This window comes from Metopolophium dirhodum, chromosome 2, assembly GCF_019925205.1.
Source record: "Metopolophium dirhodum isolate CAU chromosome 2, ASM1992520v1, whole genome shotgun sequence".
Taxonomy (NCBI): domain Eukaryota; kingdom Metazoa; phylum Arthropoda; class Insecta; order Hemiptera; family Aphididae; genus Metopolophium; species Metopolophium dirhodum.
Genome location: NC_083561.1, coordinates 1268766 through 1291907, shown reverse-complemented (window position 1 = coordinate 1291907; position 23142 = coordinate 1268766). Strand labels below are relative to the sequence as shown.

General features: G+C 31.1%; 2 protein-coding genes and 1 pseudogene across 2 annotated transcripts; all 3 read right to left on the bottom strand.

Moving 5' to 3' along the window:
- Positions 1-759: 759 nt before the first annotated feature.
- Positions 760-6664, bottom strand: LOC132938012 (uncharacterized; annotated as a pseudogene).
- Positions 6665-9464: 2800 nt separating this feature from the next.
- On the bottom strand, positions 9465-13079 carry LOC132938406 (uncharacterized). The gene has a single exon (XM_061005222.1). It carries the CDS (start codon positions 12903-12905, stop codon positions 12393-12395), a length of 513 nt encoding a protein of 170 aa, XP_060861205.1. The 5' UTR covers positions 12906-13079; the 3' UTR covers positions 9465-12392.
- A 3098-nt stretch (positions 13080-16177) lies between these two features.
- Positions 16178-22969, bottom strand: LOC132939852 (histone deacetylase HDAC1-like). The gene is made up of 9 exons (XM_061007251.1): positions 22429-22969; positions 19572-19684; positions 19371-19488; positions 18929-19284; positions 18585-18786; positions 18210-18518; positions 17928-18102; positions 17767-17858; positions 16178-17042 (listed from the first exon to the last, which is right to left on the bottom strand). Exons 1-9 carry the CDS (start codon positions 22472-22474, stop codon positions 16978-16980), a joined length of 1476 nt encoding a protein of 491 aa, XP_060863234.1. The 5' UTR covers positions 22475-22969; the 3' UTR covers positions 16178-16977.
- Positions 22970-23142: the final 173 nt, after the last annotated feature.

Genomic DNA, 23142 nt, shown 5'->3' with positions numbered 1-23142 from the left:
ACTAATATAATTAAACCCCAAAACATTAACAATAATCTTTGTCTTTAAAATTATTATCAATATTATAATAATAAAGGTCAAATTAACAATAACACGCCTATTTTTTTTAAGCATTTTTAATTTCCTGGTTAGTTATAATTTAACGAGTACAGATAATACTAATACGCTATATCAATACACCATGCACTTTTTTCATGTTAAAACATAATATTTTAGCACAACATATAATTTGAACATAAATATATTTTTAATGAAATAAGCTTGATTATTTTTAGTTTAATGATAAGTATCTCTATACGAACATTGAGTATAATCATATAATCATATATATATATTATATATAGTACAACGTGGGTCGTGGATATTATACACTAAAATGGTTTATTAAAATTTAAAACACAAATGCATAAAACTGGATTTCCGTTGTGGAGCGCAGAACAAATGCAAACCATCTGTCCAAATTAAAAGAACATATTACACTTAACCCCCGCTGGCTGCCATTTTATTGTTCCGCATTTCGGAACCCTAATTTACAACATACACTAGCCGTCTAAATATGAAAACCCTTCAGATTCCTTATTCCGTCGCTGGAGAACAATTCTCATATTTAAATCGCTCCAACTCAAATGTCTAAATATGCTTTTTTATTAAAACACTTAACCATGGATTTGAAACCGAAAACAAACCTGATGATTGAATTGTGTAATATTTTAAATAATATATTATATGATCGTCGTGTAGATATAGGTACATAATATATCAATTTATGTGAGTGAGCAAACACACGCTGAATCCACCGATTACCAGCCATAAATATATTATAGTTCGAAACACGTTTAAAATGGTTTTAAAAACGGTGTTGTCGACAAGGTTTTCGGTCATCGTCCGCGGTCGGTCCTCAACCAGAACTTGCAGCACGACCAGCCGACAGACGTCGCCGACCAAACACCGTTCGTCGCTGACCAGTCGCCTGAGTAGGCGGCCGGCGTGGTCGACGCAGTCGTAAGTCACCGTGGGTCCCGGTGGACAGCGATCAGCCCTTCGGCCATGCGCTCCATTGCGTCACCGTCACCGCAGCATGTTTGCCCCTTCGTTTTGCGGCGGCGTCGTCGATCAGCCGGCCACAAAACTCGGCATATGCCTGACACGCGGCCACCGTCGTACCGTCCACGACCGCCACCGCCGCGGCCTTTAACAGGCAGCCGCCCACGTGGCCAACTACACTTTGGCGAGTCTGCCGCCTCTCTTCCGGGCCGCACGCTTCAAAGTACAACGCCGACAGCGTCCGGCACAACGACGGCACATCGGCCGCGGACGCCCCACCACTGGTCTATAGCGTTGTCCACGAAAAGCGCGCCCCAAGCCGGCGTCCACTTCACGGGCGGCCGTTTCAAAGCACTCGTGCAATCGGCCCGCGTAATGGCACAACCCGTTATGCTTGATTAACGGCGGACAAAACCTGGAACAGTCAACGGCATCGCTAAAAGGTACCACCACGAATATGCCGAAGTATAGATATTATAGGTACGCACAATGGTAAAGTATAAGGTATGTTACTCCAGGATTGCAAAATACAAATTTGAATTTCAAAATTATCCAGTATTATATAATTACTTTATTTTGTACACCCTCAAAAACACGATTTTCCCATGTCCGTGCTGCGGTAAAGTTATACCTACCCGAAGGTTATACCCTAGCACACAATTGTTGTAATACAATTAAGTACCTATACGTAATGCTGAATAATTTTGAAATATAAATTATACTTGTCGGTTTTGAGGTAACGGACCTTAAATTATAATATAGTATTAGCGAGAGTTATGTATGTATGTTCTAACTTCTAAGTACCTATATTTATTTAATTTTCTACGAATAAAACACTGAACCTCACTGAGTATAACTTGTGTAGATTAAGTATATATATATATAATATTATCATAGAACAGAACATTATTCGAGTTTCAATTTTCATCTCTACCCGTCATATTATTTTATTTTTAAAATACAAACCAAAATTATATAAATCTTTAAATTAAAATAATTCAGGGTGAGATCACTATAATTCCACCCAACCCCCCCCCCCCCTCACTCATCCACAAAGACGCTCTTGAGCAGTCGAGGACCATCGTTTAACAAATACTACATGATCGATTGCAGTAATTTAGGTAAGGTACCTACATCAGCACAGACGGGCGCCTTTAGATATAGAAATTTCCAAACAATAATTTAATTCAAAGGGAAGGTTATTATGTTATTAAAAATAACACGCATGCAAATAAGTAATAATCATGCTTAAGGTGACCGCATACACTATCGGATTAGTGAATAGTCCAAGCCTGCCAGGTAATCAAGCTCCAAAATGAAACATTGGACCGTGGAAATGTATCTAGTGTTGGGCTCAACGAGCTCAATACGCAATTTATGGGGAAAACAGTCCAAGGCTTGGTGTACCAAAATCCACAGTCCAAGTGTGTATGGCCACCTAAACAGACGTAATGTTCCACCTTCCACTATTAGGTTTAAATTATATGTTTATTGTCGTATTATTTTGGTATCATAATTTTTAACATATTGCAATATTGCACATTTGCACAATTGCACGTCCATAAACAAGTGCCAATGGACTACATGTCTATGTCTACATGACTAGGTACATGCAATCAAAAGTGATGTATTATATTATATTTTATAGTTGTATACATAATATGTATTATACATTTACAACATTGATTCTCGGTAGGTTGATAACCACTAACCGCTCGTAAATTCTATGCAAAGGTACCTACACTATAATTATATTTTATATTGTTTAGTTAGTAAGTAGCTAATATACGGTACTGACTACTGGTACCTATATATATAATATACATAATTAAATTATTTTTTTACCTCAGGCGGATGGTTGAGAACATTGCAAGGCTTTTTATTACCTATTGGGACATTGGGTATAAAAATAACTTTTTAATAACCATCATGCCTACTGGTCTAGCAGACATCCAGGAAATAATATTTCCGCATTTTTAATATACTAGGGGGAAATATTACTGTTTTGGTAGACCATTAGCCTACCTACTTCAATAGATTTTTTTAAATAAAAGCAATAAAATCCTGAACACAATGCATTACATATTTCCAAATACATTCAATTTTAACAATTGTATTGCATAATTGAGCGTTTTGAACTTCATAATATTTTTTATAATATGAATGTAACTAAGTAATAAGAGATTCAAAATATTATATATTTATATACATATAGGTATATTACGTTAAATCAAAGTTAAAATTATATAATATACATTTTAGATGGGATTAAAAAAATAGTTTAATTATAACTCGTAATCAGACTGGAGTCTATATAAGTAATATATATTATTAGGACATTAGGTACCTTATTAAATATTGATCATTACTTTTATTTTAATGTTGTGAAATCTGTATATATATATTTACTACCTACATAAAAGTCATAAATCCATACAAATATTATACATTTGAAATTTGGTCTGTCTGTCAGCTGTCTGTTACCTACGTTTTCACGCTTCGGTAAAGCACGATTCCGTACGATTTTGATCAAATAATGGAAAATTCAGGATCGTCAAAATGATCCCAAAAACAAGACGATTACGTACGATTTTCTGTGCAATGTTGCCATTTATTATTTATTATTGTCAATTAAATAAAGATGATGAAAATCTGCATATGCGCAATTAGGTGCGGGGTCTTGGGGGGCAATTAACCCCCCAAATATTTATCTAGCTTCCACATAATAGGTAAATATACAAATTAAAAAGTAAGTATTTTAATATCATCAATATCAACATTTTATTTTATTTAAACCAAGCAATTTTTGGCAACAAGCTATTTTTCTTATCACCGAATATCATAATTTATAACGAGTTATATTGATAAAATAATAAAATATCAACGAATTTGAGATTTTTTTTAATTTGAAAAATTTGTATTTTTTTCTGTAACGAATTTTTATTTGTTATAGAAATTAAGTAATTGTTTATAAATACCTATAAAATTGTGTAAAAATAATTATAATTTGATACCTTGGTACCTGTTACAAATATTTTTATAAATTAAATATTCGTTATACCTATTCGTTGATTGATGCAGTGGCGGATTAACCGTCTCGGCGCCCTGAGGCACACTCAGTGAGTTAGTTGGTTAGTTAGTTAGCTATGCCCCCATAACTCCCTTGACCATTAAATCTCATATATCATAATATTATATTAATTTATTATTATAAATTAAATGAGGTAAATAATGGTTTTCAAAGACAATTAAGTAAACAATTAAATTAAATTAAATGTATTTTTAATAAATTATGATATCAAGTCAATTTTCCTTTTTGTTTTTTTCGCCAAAATATCCAGTACGTCATCGGGGTTCAACTTAATGTCCCGATGCACTGATAACATCGTAAGTCCATTCAAGCAGCTTGTGCACGGCTACGAATGTATGTACAAAAGGCAATAAGCACACCTTTTCGTGGCCGTCCCCCGACCCCCACAGACCATGTCGTCTCCGGTCCATTTTATCTTAGTCCGTAAAAGTAGGAACAATTATCTTGTCATATATTGTAATTTTTGAGGTATCGTAGTTTTATAATTACTAGTAAAATAAAAAAAATCTCAACTATGATGATATCCATGAATTCTTATTTCTCATTTTAAAATATTTCTTACCTTAAAATCTTTTAAAGCCAAGTGCTTACGGGAATTGAATTATGGTTATTCTAGAAAAAAAAGCCTCTCCCCCCCCATAATTTCGCCACTGTATAGCCCACCCCAAAAATTATTTCTATGTACGTTACCGGAATGAATTGACTTATTATAAAATTTAAAGTTAAGATTATTATCTAGGCAATATAATAGGGTCAATTAGTATAGTATAAACGGTCGAACGCGTAATGACATTAGGTACGTAGTGTATTGGCGTATTACGTGATAATGCATGTTATAAGTTATAACACAGAATAATTATTCTGTGGTTATAACTATAAATAAGCAAATTGACGTTTCAAGAATAGGCTCCCGCCATAGATTCAAATTATTAAATTTCATATTTTCAGATACCAAAAATGATGAGTAGCCCATTTGAATGTCATTAATCTTTTTTTTTTTTTGAGAGTAAAAATAATATAACAAAAGATTTGCCACCCCCAACAAGTTGCCGCCCTAGACTCGAGCCTAGTGGTTAATCCGCCACTGGATTGATGTGATCTAAACGTTATTTGGCTGCTAAGGTCATTTGATTTTAACATCCTTTAGATGCTCCGCCATATTGCGTTTGGAAGAACACGGCGACCGGTCGGAAAAATCCGATCGTCTGTTTGGACCCTCACTATAGTTACGAATAATAGTTACAAATACGCAAAACGTACGTAAAAGTGTAAAACGCTATAACTAAGTCAAATAGTCAAATATCTACGTAACCTTATGGAAATCTGGCAACATCGCACTAAAATCTTGGGTACAAAACGTACGGAATCGTATTCTACCCTTCACGCTTAAACTGTTGAACCAATTTCAATGATTTTTGGTATAGAGATAGAAGAGACCTTGGAGAAAAACATGAGCTACTTTTTGTCTCGTAACTTGAAGGGAATGAAATAGGGGATGGTGAAATATGGACATTTAATATTTTTTGTTTATATAAATGGTTGCCAATATGACAATTAGGTATTTATATTTGAAATAAGCGGAGTTAAATGCTGAGTGACACGAGTATACCTACATCATAATATGTTGGACATTGGTTGACTAAAACTCCGCTCATCAAAAACATAAATACTTTCCGGCAAAATGAGTGTTTACCTTTAAAAGAATCACTTCGTGTCCCTAGATATAACTCTATAGCCTATAACAATACCGTTTTATCGTTTTACAACCTTAGCTATCATCGGTGACTCGATCAATCTGTGACACATTAAAGTTTTGAACAGTTCCAGCAACTCTTTAACGCCCATGTTGTTTGATATATGACCGTAATCTAAGAGCGAGTTTATAGTACCTTGAAGTATGTATCTTTTCAGGTACATAGTCTTCTTGAACAGCAGAAATAATATCTCTTTCACACAATCTCTTTCGGTTTCCACACAACTGTTGTCCATTCGTCGTATCAAAGCGTTAATGAATGTTTCGTCTACATATGGCATTAGCTTTTCTTCGTCAAAACCATTTAAATTCAAAAATGCCGAAAATACCTTGTAAACTGGATATAGCTGCTTCAATTCCCACATCATTTCGGTGTTGATTTCGCCATCGGGTGTATACGAATTCAGCAATGGTAAATGCCGAAATACGTTTCCAAAAAACATTTCTTAATTTAAAACAAAAAACAAATATAATTTGATGAATATAGTTTACGAATGTCGAATAATACACTTCATATTTTAGCTTGCTCGATGAATAAAATATAAAATTATAATAATAAATTCACCACAAATTCTTTTATAGATTTCGGACTGATACGAGATGTTATTTAATTTATCGTCAACCCATATCGTGTATAATTTATCCAAAGTGTTAAGCTTATATTTCAGATCTACGCCATCGACAATCGTGGGTACAGGGAAGTATTTTGTACACGACTGTAGCATGTGCACCACAATCAAAGATGCATCTATATCATCGACATAATAGTATGCCATATAAAATTAATTTTTATCTTTAAATTTTAAAATTATAAATTAATTATTAAAAGATCAACTATTTGTTTTTAAATATTACTATTTATTTCATGTTACTATAGCTATATAATATATATACAGTGTGTTCACGGAAACAGGGAACATTTTATCACTCATTGCCCGCTGTAAATATTTTTCAATTCTGTTTGTGAGACATTCAACTAGACTAATGGACAGTGTTAGGACTTATCTAGATAAATTATCCAGATAGTTATTTTTTATCTTTTATATTTTATCTTATCTAGATAAATAAATATAAGTTATCTAAGTATTTATTTTAGATAAAAATTTAACTCATCTAGATAAATTTACAAGATAAATTTTTTGGAGAAAATTAGCTAGATCTGTTCAAAAATGTTTTATTTTTATTCTCATTATCTGAGGCACAACTTGTACGTAAAATAACATCCAGGGCTAAAAATATATGACGTTATTCTGAAGACTATAAATTATTCCTATTTAGTACTTATTACCTATTAGTAATTAATATTCTGTATTCAGTTAATAATATATTATAATATAATATACTAATTAATTTATGTAATTAGCCTATATTAGTATATTACGGTCGCAACAAATATGTCAAATTCCCAGAATTTTATAAATATTTTTAAACTATAATTAAAATACGAATAATAGAACAAATGGCAAGTTATAACCACCGCAGTCCCAAAAAAATTCCATAGAATATAATATTATTCATTGAGAAATAAAGATAAACCAGGCGTCAATTCTTTCCGTATTTGCAATGCGTCTGAAATAATTAATGGCAATTGATAAGTCTGACGAGCAATACATGAGATGCTATTTATATATTTCGGGTTTTATGTTTTATATTATAAATCTATGGACTATAAACAATCTCTAAACCAATTTTAATTGCACATGACTTATAATAATAATAAACATTATTTCGTATACACAAATACACAATACTCGTAAATATCTTTTCAATGTTGTTAATTAATAATAATAATAATAGTACGCGACACGAAAAGTGGCCGGTGACCCCACCACCAGCCCGGCAAGAACGGCCGTTAGCCATGGGTTTTCTTGTGTGTGTATTATTTTGTGTACTTACATGACGGTATATATATTTTTTTTCATTAGGTGTTCTAATTATAATTTCTAAAATTATCTGTTATTTAAATATTTAGATAATTATCTAGATAAAATATTTTTATCTTTTATCTGTATCTTAGATAAAATTTAGTGTTGTTATCTTTATCTTTATCTAGATGATTTTTTTTGTTATCTGTTCCTAACACTGCTAATGGATCATCAATTCCTGTGACTTACAATTTTTTTAACTCATGTATTTTTCCGTTTTCGCATGCGCAATACAATTTCATTTTTTTAACGGTAACCCCTATTTTGAATAACAGTTTTGGATTGATCGATTTTTTTCAAGTAATACTTTTATCTATCGACTTGTATTCTAAACCCAAAATTGACGGAATCGGAACTAGGTATATTTTTTTAAAAAAATAATCAAATTTTATTTTATTTTTTCTTTAATTGTATACGTATTGTCTTCTTTTGACGACCATAACACAATTTATTATAAAAACATGAACTTTTAGAAAAGATTAATCATTCGTTATTAAACTAATCATTGCATGGGCGAGCAAGGACTTGTGACAGGGTGCAATAACTTAAAACCACTATAAAGTTTGCAACAGCTAGCAACGTCGAGCAACAGGATACATTATCATTATGACATTATGTTTTTGCAACAGGGAGCAAGACTTGAAACAACGAGCAAGTACTTGGAATGACGAGCAAGTAATGACAACAAAGAGTAAGTACATGCAATGACAAGCTGCGCAAAAAGTACCTACGTGCACGTTATTGTTGCAAGTTCTTGCTCGGATTTGATAATCCTTGCTCACCGTTACAAGATCTTGCACCCTGTTTCAAATCCGTGCAGCTCATCGTTGCAAGCACTTGCTCTTTGTTGCCAGTACTTGCTCGTCATTGTAGAATAGTTTGGTTGTTGCATACTTGCATAGATCCCTGCAATACCTTTGCTGTGATCGATGAATGCAGAGGCGTGACAAAAAATAGTATTTTTGGCTAGTGCGGGAAGGCAATTTTAGTCTTGCGTGAAATGCGGCCCTCGTCCTGCTACTGAAATAGCTCACTCCCCCCCCCCCCCCGCCCTTGCCACACAATATACTACTGTAGTTAAAAAATTATAAAATGTTCAACTTTTATAGGAAAGGATTAAAAATTTAAAACAAGGTTCCACGTGAGTAAGGTATTCTGTTATCAAAAAATCTCAAAAATATAAAAACGCAGTTTTTTTTTTTATAGTTATTTTATGACCAAATTTTTACGAAATAACATATTATTAAATAACCAAGAATAGGTAGGTAACAATTTTAGCTATTTTGTTGTAATTTTATAATATTAATTCGACTTACCGGCTACCGTATTAATAATAAGTAATAACAATACAGGAACCTATATGGCTATATATAAAATATAAAATATCCACACTGACAAACCGTCTCCGCTCAGAATCGTTTTGCGTATACAATGATATTATATCATTGAATTAAAATTTAAAATGTAATACCAATTACCATACATTATACAGTGACCCACTTGTAACCGACTGTACAGCAGAGTGACATCCACCTACCCACTTTTTTAAATTATATTTTTTAATTTTAATTTTAATAAATAATAAATAATCATTATAGTTTGTTGTATTCCTCTTAAATGAGTACATAATTAGTTTATAACACTCGATAACTATTTGTATTAATTTATTTATTTAATAGTTTTTTACATGATGACAATGACATTGTGTTCTTACACTGATATATATATGAAAAACATAGGTTAGGTACAAAACTGGTATAATAGTAATCTAATGTTCCCATCATGGAACAGAAACACAGAACACTACAGTTCCTCCGAACTAAATTTTTAAAGAATACAATTACAATATAACTGAACTAATAAAATATAATTAACAATTCCTTCCCTTAAGATACATTAGTAAAATAATAAAATATATAAATAAAAATATTTACTACAACTCAAATAATACATATATAAATATACTTATAATTAACATTACAAATTAAGTTAAAGTGGTGGACGTATTACTCGCTTAGGTCTCTTAGTACCTTCACCATCATCCTTATCCCGAGTTTGATCACTTTCCCCTTGAACATCATTTCCAAACTGTTTAGCTCCTTCCTCAATAATATCTTTTTCCTCAACATTAGAGCTCTGATCTGCATTAACATTTATTCCTACATTTAACCCACAATCAATTATTTGATTAATATGCCTCTTCCAATCTCTGCCATCACCTAATCTTTCATTATAAGTGACCGGAGATAATTTTTGTGTTATAACTGCTTTTACCCATTCATCACCTCCAGTATAATTTCTACACATTACTACATCACCAACACAAAACTCGTAGTTACATTTTTTTTATTTCATTACAAATATCTAAATCCCCAGTAGACTTAATATTTGTATTCACCATATTAATGAAAAAATTATCACACACAATATTGCTACTCCCAACCACACTTAAAGGCAATCTCGATAATGCATCAGCATTACCATTCTCCATACCTCTAACCAGTTTTATTTTGTTTGTACAACCGGATAAAAATATAGCATAACGCTGTAATCTGTGTGCCGACATCAGAGGAATCCTCTTTTTATCCCCAAATATACTAACTAAGGGTTTGCGGTCAGTCCTCAACACAAACTCCCTACCATACACAAACTGGTGGAAATATTTCACAGCAAAAACTAAAGCAAGAGCCTCTTTATCAATTTGTGCATAATTTTTTTCAGACTCACTCAATGTCCTAGACGCAAAAGCAATAGGCTTTTCTAAACCATCTGGCATTTTATGTGAAAGTACAGCTCCTACCCCAAAAGGACTAGCATCACTAGCTACTATTAGTTCCAAATTAGGATTGTAATGCACCAAAACCTTATTGGATAAAATAGACTCCTTAATCTTAGTAAATGCTTTACTCTAATTTGCATTCCACACAAATTATTCTTTAACAACGCATATAAATATATAATGGACCAGCAATTGTAGACATATTTCCTACTAACTTCCCATAATAATTTACCAAACCCAAAAATGCCTTCACATCCTGGGTACACTTAGGTATTGCCACATTATTAATTGCTTTAATTCTTTCATCCGGTATGTGAAGACCATCTCTATCTACCTTGTGACCCAAAAAAGTAAGATAATCACTAAAAAATTAACATTTTTCTTTCTTAACCGTTAACCCAGCCACAGAAAGTTTATCTAAAACACTATACAATCTCTCACTCAGTTCTTTTTCATTACATCCGGCTACCACAATATCATCAAAAAAAACACACAGTTCCTGATATATCACTTAATAACCTATCAATTTCTCTCTGCAATAAGCCTGGAGCTGAAGCTATACCATATGGTAACCGATTAAACATGAACAAACCTTTATGAGTAGATATAGTTGTTAATTTTTTACTTTCCTCACTCAGTAACAACTGCTGATATGCCTGGCATAAATCTAACGAACAAAATTTTGCAGCACCTTGAAAAACATTCATTAAATCAGCTACTCTTGGAATAGGATACCTGTCTATTTCCAAATACTTGTTAAGAGTAACCCTATAATCTCCACATAATCTTATCAACCCATCACTTTTAATTACAAGAACTATAGGTGTATCCCAATCAGAAGACTCTACAGGGATTAATAACTTAGTGTCGACCAATCTATCAATCTCATCGCTGACTTTATCCTTCAAGGCAAACGGTAACACTCTAGGTTTATAAAATACTGGTTTAAAATCTTTTTTTAGAGTTAAATCGAACATTTTATGCTTGTAACAACCCAAAATCTCTTTGAATACACTTGGAAAAGTTTGTACCACATCCTGGAATGAAGTTAATTTAAATACTGAGTAAATATCTGAATATAGTGGAATACTTAATTCCATTAACCATTCACGACCAAGAATTGGCGGACCACCCCCTTCAACAACAACCAATTTCAACTCTTTAAAAAACCTTGTTATATTGAACTTTAACTTTTAATACACCTAAAGGCAGTATGATAGTATTATTTTAAGTCTTTAAACGTACATTAGATTGCTCCACTTTGTTTATATATTCAATTTCATAATTTTTTAAATCCTCAATGTTTATAACTGTCATGCTTGATCCTGTATCTATCTGAAACTCGACAACTTTACCCTGGACACTCAATTTCACACAATAGGGTTTAACATAATTAACATTTACAGTTTCTAGGTTGTACAAATTATCCAAATTAAAATCATCATTACATTGTTCCAAATTATGAACTTTTTTTACCTTAGCTTTACACACTTTTTTGAAATGACCTATCTTAGAACAATTTGAACAAGAATATGTTTTATACTTACACAATGGCTTGATCCCTTTATTCCACAACAATAACAAACCATATCCTTTTTTCCATTGCCATTTGGTGTTGTAGTCTTCCCATAATCCTTTGATGATGAAGCTGCTTTGTTCCCAGTGTTGTGTTTATACTTTTTACTCTTGAGCTGCTTATGGTAATTTATTTCATGATGTTGATCCAATTTCGTGACGTCATTACTTGCTGATTCCATCGCAAAAACCCAATTCCACACATTTTTTAAAGGTTATCGTTCCCTACGCTAATAGTTTTTTCTTAATATTACTATCCTTAACGCCCCATATGAATTGATCACGCAAGGACTCATTCAAACTGGTAGCGAATTCACAAAACTCTGACATCTTCTTGAGTGACGTAGCAAACTGAATAATAGACTCATCAGCCGCCTGCTTACGCTCTTTAAATTTATAACGTTCTGTTATTAAATTTGGTTTGGGGTTAATATAATCCAACGATTGTTTAAGATCATCATAACTAAGCTCTAAGGGTTTCCTAGGAGTACATAAGTCACGAACTAAGGAATATCCATCGTTCCCTAGTAACGTTAAAAACATCAACTTTTTCTTATGTTTACTAATTTCATTAAGGTTAGCATATAACTCAAACCTCTCTACCCAAGCATTAAAATCGTCATCCTTCAGACGCAATCCCGAAATTTTCCCTATGCAAAATCGACTATTACCAACAACGGCTGAACCACCAACAGCATTATTTCCAGCATTCTCAGAAACACTCTGCGCACCTGTCATCTTGACTTGAAGGTTGACCACGTGTTCTAATACTTCAAGTTCAAACGTTAATACCTCGTCGCCATTGTTGTATTCCTCTTAAATGAGTACATAATTAATTAATAACACTCGATAACTATTTGTATTTACTCATTTATTTAATAGTTTTTCACATGATGACAATGTGTTCTTACACTGATGATATATATATTATGAAAAAACATAGGTTAGGTACAAAACTTGTACAATAGTAATCTGATGTTCCCATCATGGAACAGAAACACTACATAGTTTATTTAATGGTAGGTAATCAAAAGTATTATAATAATATAACATGGGTGCCTAATTTGAATTTCGCTAAATATCTCAGATCAATGAGAAGGCCAGAGGCCGTATTTCCCTGTGTTTTATTCATGTGGCTTAAGATAAACTGAGCTTTTATTTTAAGCCATGGTTTTATTTGAATGTTAATAATATGCGTGCCGCAGGATTCCAATTTACTAATAATCAGACAATCAGTAGGTAGGTAGGTACCTATAATAGGTATTCAGTTTTACTATGAAGTATGAAAAAAAAAGTATGTTATAGGGAGGGGATGTGCCATTGAATAGCATACGTAAAAGTGGAGGCCAAGTATTGGGGGGGCTTGGCTCAAGGGGTAGGTGACATAGGCCCACGCCTAGGGCGGCACTTAAGCAGCACTTTAGTAAGAGGCATTTTCAAAATACTGATAATATTATATTGTTAGGTGCGGCAAAATTTGATTTTGCCTAGTTCACTATTTAGTATTTTCACTTGGGTCGGTCAAGAGCCCCCCACAACCTCCTTTAAGGTTTCCAAAATTTGCTCACTAAATGCTGTACAGTTTACACTTTAAAGTTTAAACACCATAAATTCTTCATTGAATACCAATTAGTCATTATTTGTAGTGAATAACAATACACATTGATTATTATTAATTAGATCTAAAATAAATTTCAATTTTTAATTTACATTTAAAAATTATTCTTTGAATTTACTCTTTAATAATTATCATCGTACTATCACCACCAATGTCCACTAATAATACAATAATAAATTTAGTACAAAAATAATAGCATCATAAATATTTAATTTTACTATAATAATTATTAATTAGAACATCTAACAATATAAATTATTATTGTTAATTTGATCCCCCAAATCCCCTCCTCGTAAATACGCCGCTGCGAGTTCACTTTCAGTTTGAGCATTGGCCATAAGATCAAACACAAACGCATCACTCACCATTTAAGGATGTAAAAAAGGAAGAACAAAAAACCTCTTTAAAAATTTACTTATACCTATCAGCTGGATTTGTTTTGAAATCATTAGTTAATAGTTAAACCAATAGCTTGAATTTTTCGCCACCTGTAGTAATTATCTACGTATTAATTAATAGTTTTAAGTAGATTTTATTTATTAGGTATGACATTTGTACTAGTTTCTAGCATTAAGTCTTACCAGGTTTGGGCCAAGTAAAAGCGACATTCTTTAATTTTAGATTCTGTCAAAACTTTTTGAATAGCTGTACCTATGTATTGAAATTTCAAAATCGGCAAATACAATTTCTAGTGAAAATATAAACCCTCGCTTTGAACAATCTTCACTTAAGTGTATAAATGCTTTAATATGTTTGAGTTTCTTCATCGGGAAGTAAAAAAAATGCTAATGGTACCTATATAATAATCTTTAACGATTCCATGAATTGAGAACATTTGCAAAAAAAGTTTAGCACAGTATTAAAATAATATGCCATCGACGTAAATTGTTTTCAATTTTATTAACAACCTTATATTTTTATCACAACAAAATAATATATTATTTTGCCTGTCATTGACTAGGAGAAAATTTTCATTTTCAACTGTAAGTGCAGGGTGCTTTTGTAATACGTTATGTACATCTTCTATATTTATTGGAATTTTTGGTAGGATTGATATACGAATATTATAAATGTTTTTCAGAATTATCCCACCATACCACAAATAGTGAGGTTTATAGTTATACAGTAGTTTATGAACTATCGATTTTAGTAGACAATAATTATATAGCCCACTTGCTAAAACAGGACGCAAGTAACATGCAGCCAGTAGTTCTGGCCAAACTTATATGCCATATATCTATTTTCTATACAACCTAATAAATTATAATAGTATCCAAAAGTCAAAAGCTAATAGGCACTGGACAAAATATAATATATGTAGCCAATAACAACCATTTATATGAACAAACAATTTATTTGAACCACCCTATACCAACCTATTAAAAGAAGGATGAAAAAAGAGGCTAAACACTCCCAGTCTCAAGGAATCTGTTGATATAACTTTTATTGAAATCAAGTAGTTTCTGAAATCACCATGCACAAAAATGTATTTACAGTGATATATATTAGTAGGTATAGTGTAGAATATTTGTTTTAGCTAAACAAAAAACAAAAATAAAATTTTAAATATCGAATCTTATTGGTTTGTCGGGTTTATCTAGATACAAGTCGACAGCTGATTTATGTAGATTTTTCATGCACGGTTCATAAGTATATCGGATGGTGTCAATAGTCAATAAAAATAACTATACCACAGATTGAATAGGAATATATTATTATGTATTATACCTAATATCTAAATTGTACATATCCTAGTCCGACGTCAATACTATTAAACTATTGAAATTAAAATCTGTTATCCGAAATGGCGAAATTAATAGCTGTATATTATACACTAGGGAGCCTATATTATTATAGTGATGAATACATAGGCCATAGAGTAAACCAATGTGAATCACCGTGGTTTGTGGTCTCTCACCTTTCATTAAGATTGTTATAACATTATTACAACGTGTACCTATGTGTAGTATCCTCTTTAGCGCATGGTGTTTTAATCATTTAAGATTATTGCTATGATTAATCACTTAATAATTCTTGTGCACAAATTTTTAGAAATAATTAAAGTATACTAATAGTTTAATTTAATTGTTTTTCTACTCCATATATAGAACAAGCCATTCCACTTTTGTTTGCAGAAACAAATTAAGAATATGTAGTAAAAATATAAGGTCAACATAACTCTAGAAAAAATAAAAGAAAACATTAAAACAAGTGTAAAGAAGAGACGGAACTGGACAAATGGAATAATAATGTAACTATGAATTGATAAAGGTTTAGTTTTACATGTTCAATAATTATAAATTTAATTTAATGCAGACTATAAAAATAATACCGGTTCATTGATTGAAATGCATTAAATAACACAGAATAGTTATAAAATAATGTAATAAATATTATTTATTTTGTTTTATACAAAAAAAAATATATATATATAGTTATTTAATAGTACAAAAAAAAAAATACATAATTAGGATTGAAAATTATTAACTTATATTAGATCTTACTAATTAATAAAACTAATAAGATGTAAAAGTATCATAAATTTGATAAAAAAAAAATGTATTACAACTATTTTATCAATAGCTGACCTGGTAATTTAGATAACCTCATAAATGTAAAAAAAAGTTTCCAGAACTAAAAACATGTAAAATTTGTTGGATTGAAAATTAAGATATGTTAGTCTGTACTATTCACATTCTATACTTACTGACATTACTTAATATTGTAATGATGAAAATAGTTTGAAAAATAAAATAAAAATCGTTAACTTTAATAACCACAAATCATAAAAAAAATATTTGTTTTAGTTGAACATTCAAATAAAACCGTCATTACTTCCATTTGTTTAAAATGTTTCAGCTGCTGAATAAACTAATATAATTACAAAAATTAAAACAAATTGATATACCTAAATATAAAAATGTAGAAACAATTGTTGTGAAAAATATCTTTTGCTTTATACTCAGCTTAATATCGCAGCTTACTTAATTTTTTTAAAACTTACCAAGGGCGTTATTATTAGAGTTAACAATCATAAACCATAAATTAGTAACTATAAATAAGATAATTTACTAAATTACATTATACCGCCCTAATTATCGAAGTTATGTACACAAATGAATGACAGTAAATCATTGTTTTACTTTTTTTTTTAAATTATTTACAGTTTAATTATATAATTTAGTCATAAATTCACGACTTGACAGCATCCTTTTTATTAGAATCATCAGAACTAACAGATTTGTCTTCTTTATCATCTAAAACAAATATTTAAGATATTAATTAATACAATATATTCAAGCATTAAGTGATATTATAAACTTCAAACACAATTGAATTAATAATTTTATGAATAAAATGTATGCACTTAGGGAAGCTTGCTCTAAATAGTAAATACAACTTTGCCTATATTTGAAAGTTGTATAAACCAGTGCAACATAATTTCAAAAAACTACATAAGAGAACATAACTATATTAGAAACTCACAGAATCTACCCATCCAAACAAATTAAAATTTAAAAAAGCTTATAGTTATAGTAATTGATTTTGATGAACATAATTGTTTACGCCACTGTAAGCAACATTATTCTATTAAATTAATTATTATATGCATAAAAAATAAAACAAAACCTCATCACATAAGTATTATAGAAAATAGCTCACAATGTTTGTGCATTCAGGAATTATTTAAAGGGAAAAATGTAGCTGTCATTTATGAAGAACACTTAACAAACTACATATAAGATCTTTTTTTGAAACATTAAATAATAAATAATATGTAAGAAAATGTATTTTTGGCTAAAAACTAGGGTGTACATTCTTCAATACCGTTTTGTTTTTTATGAAATTTGAATTAATAACGTCACATTTGTTCTACATTTAAACTTAAAGTGACTGACGTATACAATGGAAATTTAAAAATTAGCATTTAGCCACTGCAGTTTGATACCATATTTTTGTAGTAATATAAAAAATAATTACCTTTTAGAATATTAAATTCAGGTTCATCTACTTCCATCCTATTAGAGTCCAATCGTGCTTGTTTTCTAGCAGGTGCAACCGTTTTATAAGATCTAAAACAAAAACATTATTATATACCTACATGGAATATTAAAATAGAAAAAATAAAACAGTGGCTATACCTGTTATCTTTTCGGCCACCACCCCCTACTCCGGGAGCCATTCCTTCATCCTCACTATCGCTAAACTCATTGTCAGGTGCAATTCGTTTGTCTGTAATGGACTGAGGATTCCTTTCATCAGGGTTAACATTATCTTCATCTTCAGACTCATTACGTACACCGTCTTCAGGAATAGCTAATAGTAAAAATAAGAATTAAATAGTAAATAATTCATTCATAACTCAAATGTTCGCATTAAAAAATATACTATTTAATTAAAATTGCGAGTATGATAAAATTTACCTTGGACTTGAACTCCTGGGGCATGAGGTAGCATTCGTAAATTTTCGAAGAGTCGGTTTTTAATTTTTTCTAAATATTCAGTAGCATTTGTATTAGTCATATTTGAAGGACTAATATGAAGTTTGAAATCAGGTCCAAAGTATTCAAAATAATCATTATACGGCAATTCGTTAGCAATTTCAGCTCCTAAGGCCACAGCTGTCTCATATGTCCAACATCGAGATACATTTCGGATGGTATAACCACCTCCACCAACCATAAGAAAAGGTAAACCATAACGTTTCACAAATTCAACACATTTACCATGACCTATAAATGTTAATTTAGTTTTTAAATTTTAAATTTATAAATGTATTATATATAAAACTTTCATACCTTTAACAGTTAAATTAAAACATCCAAGCCTGTCTCCTGTAAGTGAATCTGCTCCACATTGTAATACAACTGCACTAGGTTGGAACGTCTCCATTACTTTAGTAATTATTGGTACGAATATTGATTCATAACTATCATCATCCATTCCATCTCTTAAGGGAATGTTAACTGCATAGTATTTTCCTTTTCCAGCACCAATGTCCTAAAATAATGAAAACATTTCAATATTGTTATCAAATAATTTATTACCAGTTACCACATAAAAACTAATTCATTAAATGTTAAAACAAATGCTAATATTGCAACCACTGACAGGTTAATTATTTTACTATTCATTGACTTACTCTGAGATCACCAGTACCAGGGAAATATTCGCCATATTTGTGGAATGAAACTGTCATAACTCTATCAGTAGTGTAAAATGCTTCTTCAACGCCATCACCGTGATGAACATCAATATCGATGTACAATACTCGTTGATGGTATTTAAGCAATTCTAATATACCAAGTACGATGTCATTAACATAGCAAAAGCCACTGGCTTCAGATTTTTTGGCGTGATGGAGACCACCTCCCCAATTTATACAAATATCTGCAGATTGCTTATTTAACTTTACAGCTGCTGCTACTGAACCACCCGCAGATAACTGACAAAATTCGTATAAACCATCAAAAACTGGACAATCTTCACCTACGTTGACTATATAAAAAAAGAAATAACCGATTTAGTTTATTTTTTTATCAATATTTACAGATACATTTGAGTAAAAGTGACAGTATACTTACATCTTTGCATTTGTTTATTATAGTCGTTCATATTATCTGGACGAATACTTCGTAAGAAGCGTATATACTCATCACTATGAAATTTGGTCATTTCTTCTGCAGTTGCTTTATGAGGTCTCTAAATTATAAACATTGATTTTATTAGTAAATTACTAAATTGAAAAATACCATTAATACTAAAATATATCAAACTTGACTTACATATATTTCCATTTTTCGGTATAAACCGTAATTTAAAAGCAAATTATGAGTCATTCGAATTCTATGTGGTTTCATAGGATGACCTTGTCCATAATAATAGTTTCCTATGTCACCTGTAAAAATGTATAATAGTAAATTACATTAAAAAGCTTTATGAAATTGATGGAAAAAGTTTTCCATCAATTAAAAGTAACCAAAGGCACAAAAACTTTAATACAAATTTAATTACTTAATACCTCAGTATAAAGCTGTGTGATATTTATTAAGGGAGATACACATTATAATATTAAGTAATATTTTTATATTTCAACAACAAGAAAAATTCACATATTTTTTTACATTAGATAATACATTAGATATAGACCTTGGAATGTTTGTAAAAACTAAAAAGTACAATTTTATGATTTAGGCATCAAATATGGCGCTTCATTTGTGTATTGTGTACATACAAATATTAACTAAAATGTCACATGGGAACTAAATTAAACAATTATGTACCTAATTTATAATACTGCAATAATTGTTATTTTTTAAGTCTATATATCATGAATCAAAAAGCTGTGGTCATTATTGTACCTATTAATTAAAATTTGAATCAATTAGGTATTGTACTTCTGCCAATGAAAATATTCATCAGTGGGGCACTGTATACAATTCAATTATAAAACTATAAATTTACACTAATAAAATGTTCTGTAAAATGTAATCAATATTTAATGGATTTATCCTCGGATTCCTCAACATCTAGGATAGGTATGTAATATTGACATTGGTATCCAAGTGTAATGGCTAAGGTTAACACAACAAAAATAGGGAATAAATCAATTTATTAAGTCACAACTGATATTAAGAACTTAAAATTTGACACTATGTGAAACCAGCATATGGCTAAGAAACAACATTGTTATTAATTTTATAGAAAGCCATGATCTAAAATATTTTTCAACAAAATAAATACCATCCCTAGTTTTTATATATTCTTTTCAGAATAAGAACAGACCAGGAAGCAAACAAAAACACATCCATCCCCAATATGGCTGCCTCCAAAAATATTCACTTTTACCTAATAATTAACAAAACAGCCACCATGTGGTCTGGCAGCGTCAAGCTCAGTTGCGATGCACAAATACGATCTATTCTTATTCTGAATAGAGTATAGACTTTTAGAACATGATAATTAAAGATGAATCAAATATATATATTGACATTATGTTAGGTATTTTAATAAGAGTTAAGTAAAAATTACCTACAAAGAGTTACATAACTTTAAAAATTGTACCTACTTAAGATCAAAAATAAAAAATCATTTTTCAAAATGTATTTAGTTAAATTAGATGGTTGGGTTTGTATTAGCAAATGAAAAAAAAAAAAATAATTCATAGAACTTATAAACATAAAATAAATAATAAAATGTTTTTAAATTATTTATTGAGATACTCTCATGTGTAATTATTTATTTGGACGCAAAATGTTACCTATACAATTTGTACAATAAGTAATATTTATGTAACAGGCAGATAACGGGTTTATATACACATGAGGAAATCACACATTTGTGACACCTCTTGATTATTAAATGCTCGATTAAATTTTATACTTAAATTGAGATTTTTAAATTTAAATAAGTTGACTATATTTTGGATCTATTAAAAAAAAAATCAAAATACATTAAGGTAGCATTTCAAATTCTTCTCCAATGATTTTATTAAAAAATGAACATAAGGAATTAATTTAAACATTTGTTCATTTAAAAACATGATAAACATTACCAAAATGTAAAGTAGTATAAGTAAAAGCACGAGTAAAGGGTACCTTGACTATAACGATTATATAATTTATCGATCAAGCAAATAAAAATACAACAAAACAAACATATTTATTGAGTCTGAAGATTAATTTATTTTGCATAATTATTTACTTTTATCTTTGTTAGTAAAAACTATAAGTTGGTACCTATTTGCAAACAATTTATAGGCACATACATATAAAAGGTATTTGTTGAACTATACCAAAATGGTGAAGTTTAAATATTATAAAAAGTTTTGAAATGTATATTTTACCAAATCAGTCTAATGCAATATTAATTTGTTATAATTTATAAGTTTTATAGACAAAGAAAGTTTAGTTCTAAACAAAATATGTAAGTAGGTATATTATATACCTAAGTTAAATTTCAGAATTTTTATTTGATATAACATACCTGATTTTCATATATAATAAGTATGGCTATATTTAATTGTATAATCAACTAAATTATATGTAATTACTTGTAATCTTTATACAGAGTAATTAAGGTCATCAACAATTAATAACTACAGTTTATTCGAGTTTTTTATACTTCAGATTATAGGTACCTACAGAATGGAATAAATTGAAGATTTTGACTAAAACAAAATAACACATATAAGACAAATTCAAAAATGTCTTGTACATCTTGGTAAGTGCATTTATTCTGTGTATGCGAAGAAATATTTAAGGTAACCATGAAAATTAAAAACAGATAGGTTCCTAACCATAAAAATACAGTAGGTAGCTTTGGTTAGTACTTTATCATGGCTTGCTCGATTACAATATCGGAGACAGCCCTTATTAGACAAATACGTCATCCAGAAGTACAGGACAGAATTTAAAAAAAAAAAGAAAATCCCATCAGACTGGGCATAATTACTAAGATTTTCTATTATGTGCCAGTTGTGCGGAGACAATCGGCAGAGCCGGTTAACACTATTGAACTGCAGCTGACCAGAAACCGAAACAAGAGATGTCTTAGCCGTCGCAGGAGCGTCAGAAACATTGAACGGTGACGGTTGAGAGCATACAACAGATTAGATTTAACAACGATTTAAACGATACTCACTGTCGTAATAATAACAGACTCTTTTCTTAAACGGCGTGATTGACATTGTGGCGTCCTAGGGCTGGCCGGTGGTTTAGGTAGTTTTTGGCGTGTGCGCGTGTGGCGTACGGCTAACTGAGCCCCCCCCAAAAAAAGCGCGGGCCGACGATGGACTGGTGCTTCGATTTCGGCGACACGTTTTCTCCGTCAACAATTCATGCGTGCGACCAACGGCGAACTGGTAACGGCGGTGATACTCGTTGCGCACGACCAACCGTTGAAGAATATACCGTGGGAAACGAACAAAATTAAAAAACGCGGATAAAAAATTAAAAAATCCCAAAACCGTCGGCGCCGCTAACAATGCACAGGCTGGTTGTGCGGACCAGTGAAGTGATAAAATTAAATTTAAAAAACGGCCGGCGTCGGCATAGACCGGGAAATTAATATTGTTATTTACTATTTACTATTTAGAACATCGCCGTATACGCGAGTCGGAAATGAAAAAAACGCACCGTACATTTTGAGCAGCTAATGTGTTCGGAGCCAATCGCGAATGGCCAGTAAACAAACAAACGCCATTGAGATAAACAGTGCGGCCGCCGGGCCGACGATCGGGTCCCCGGAGCCGTGGCAGCTGCAATTTGTGCAGCTGCCACGGCCACATTCAGTTGGCTAACGTGGTAAAGCATGTGTTTCTTATCTCGGCCCAAGGTCGTCGCCGTCTCGGGTTAT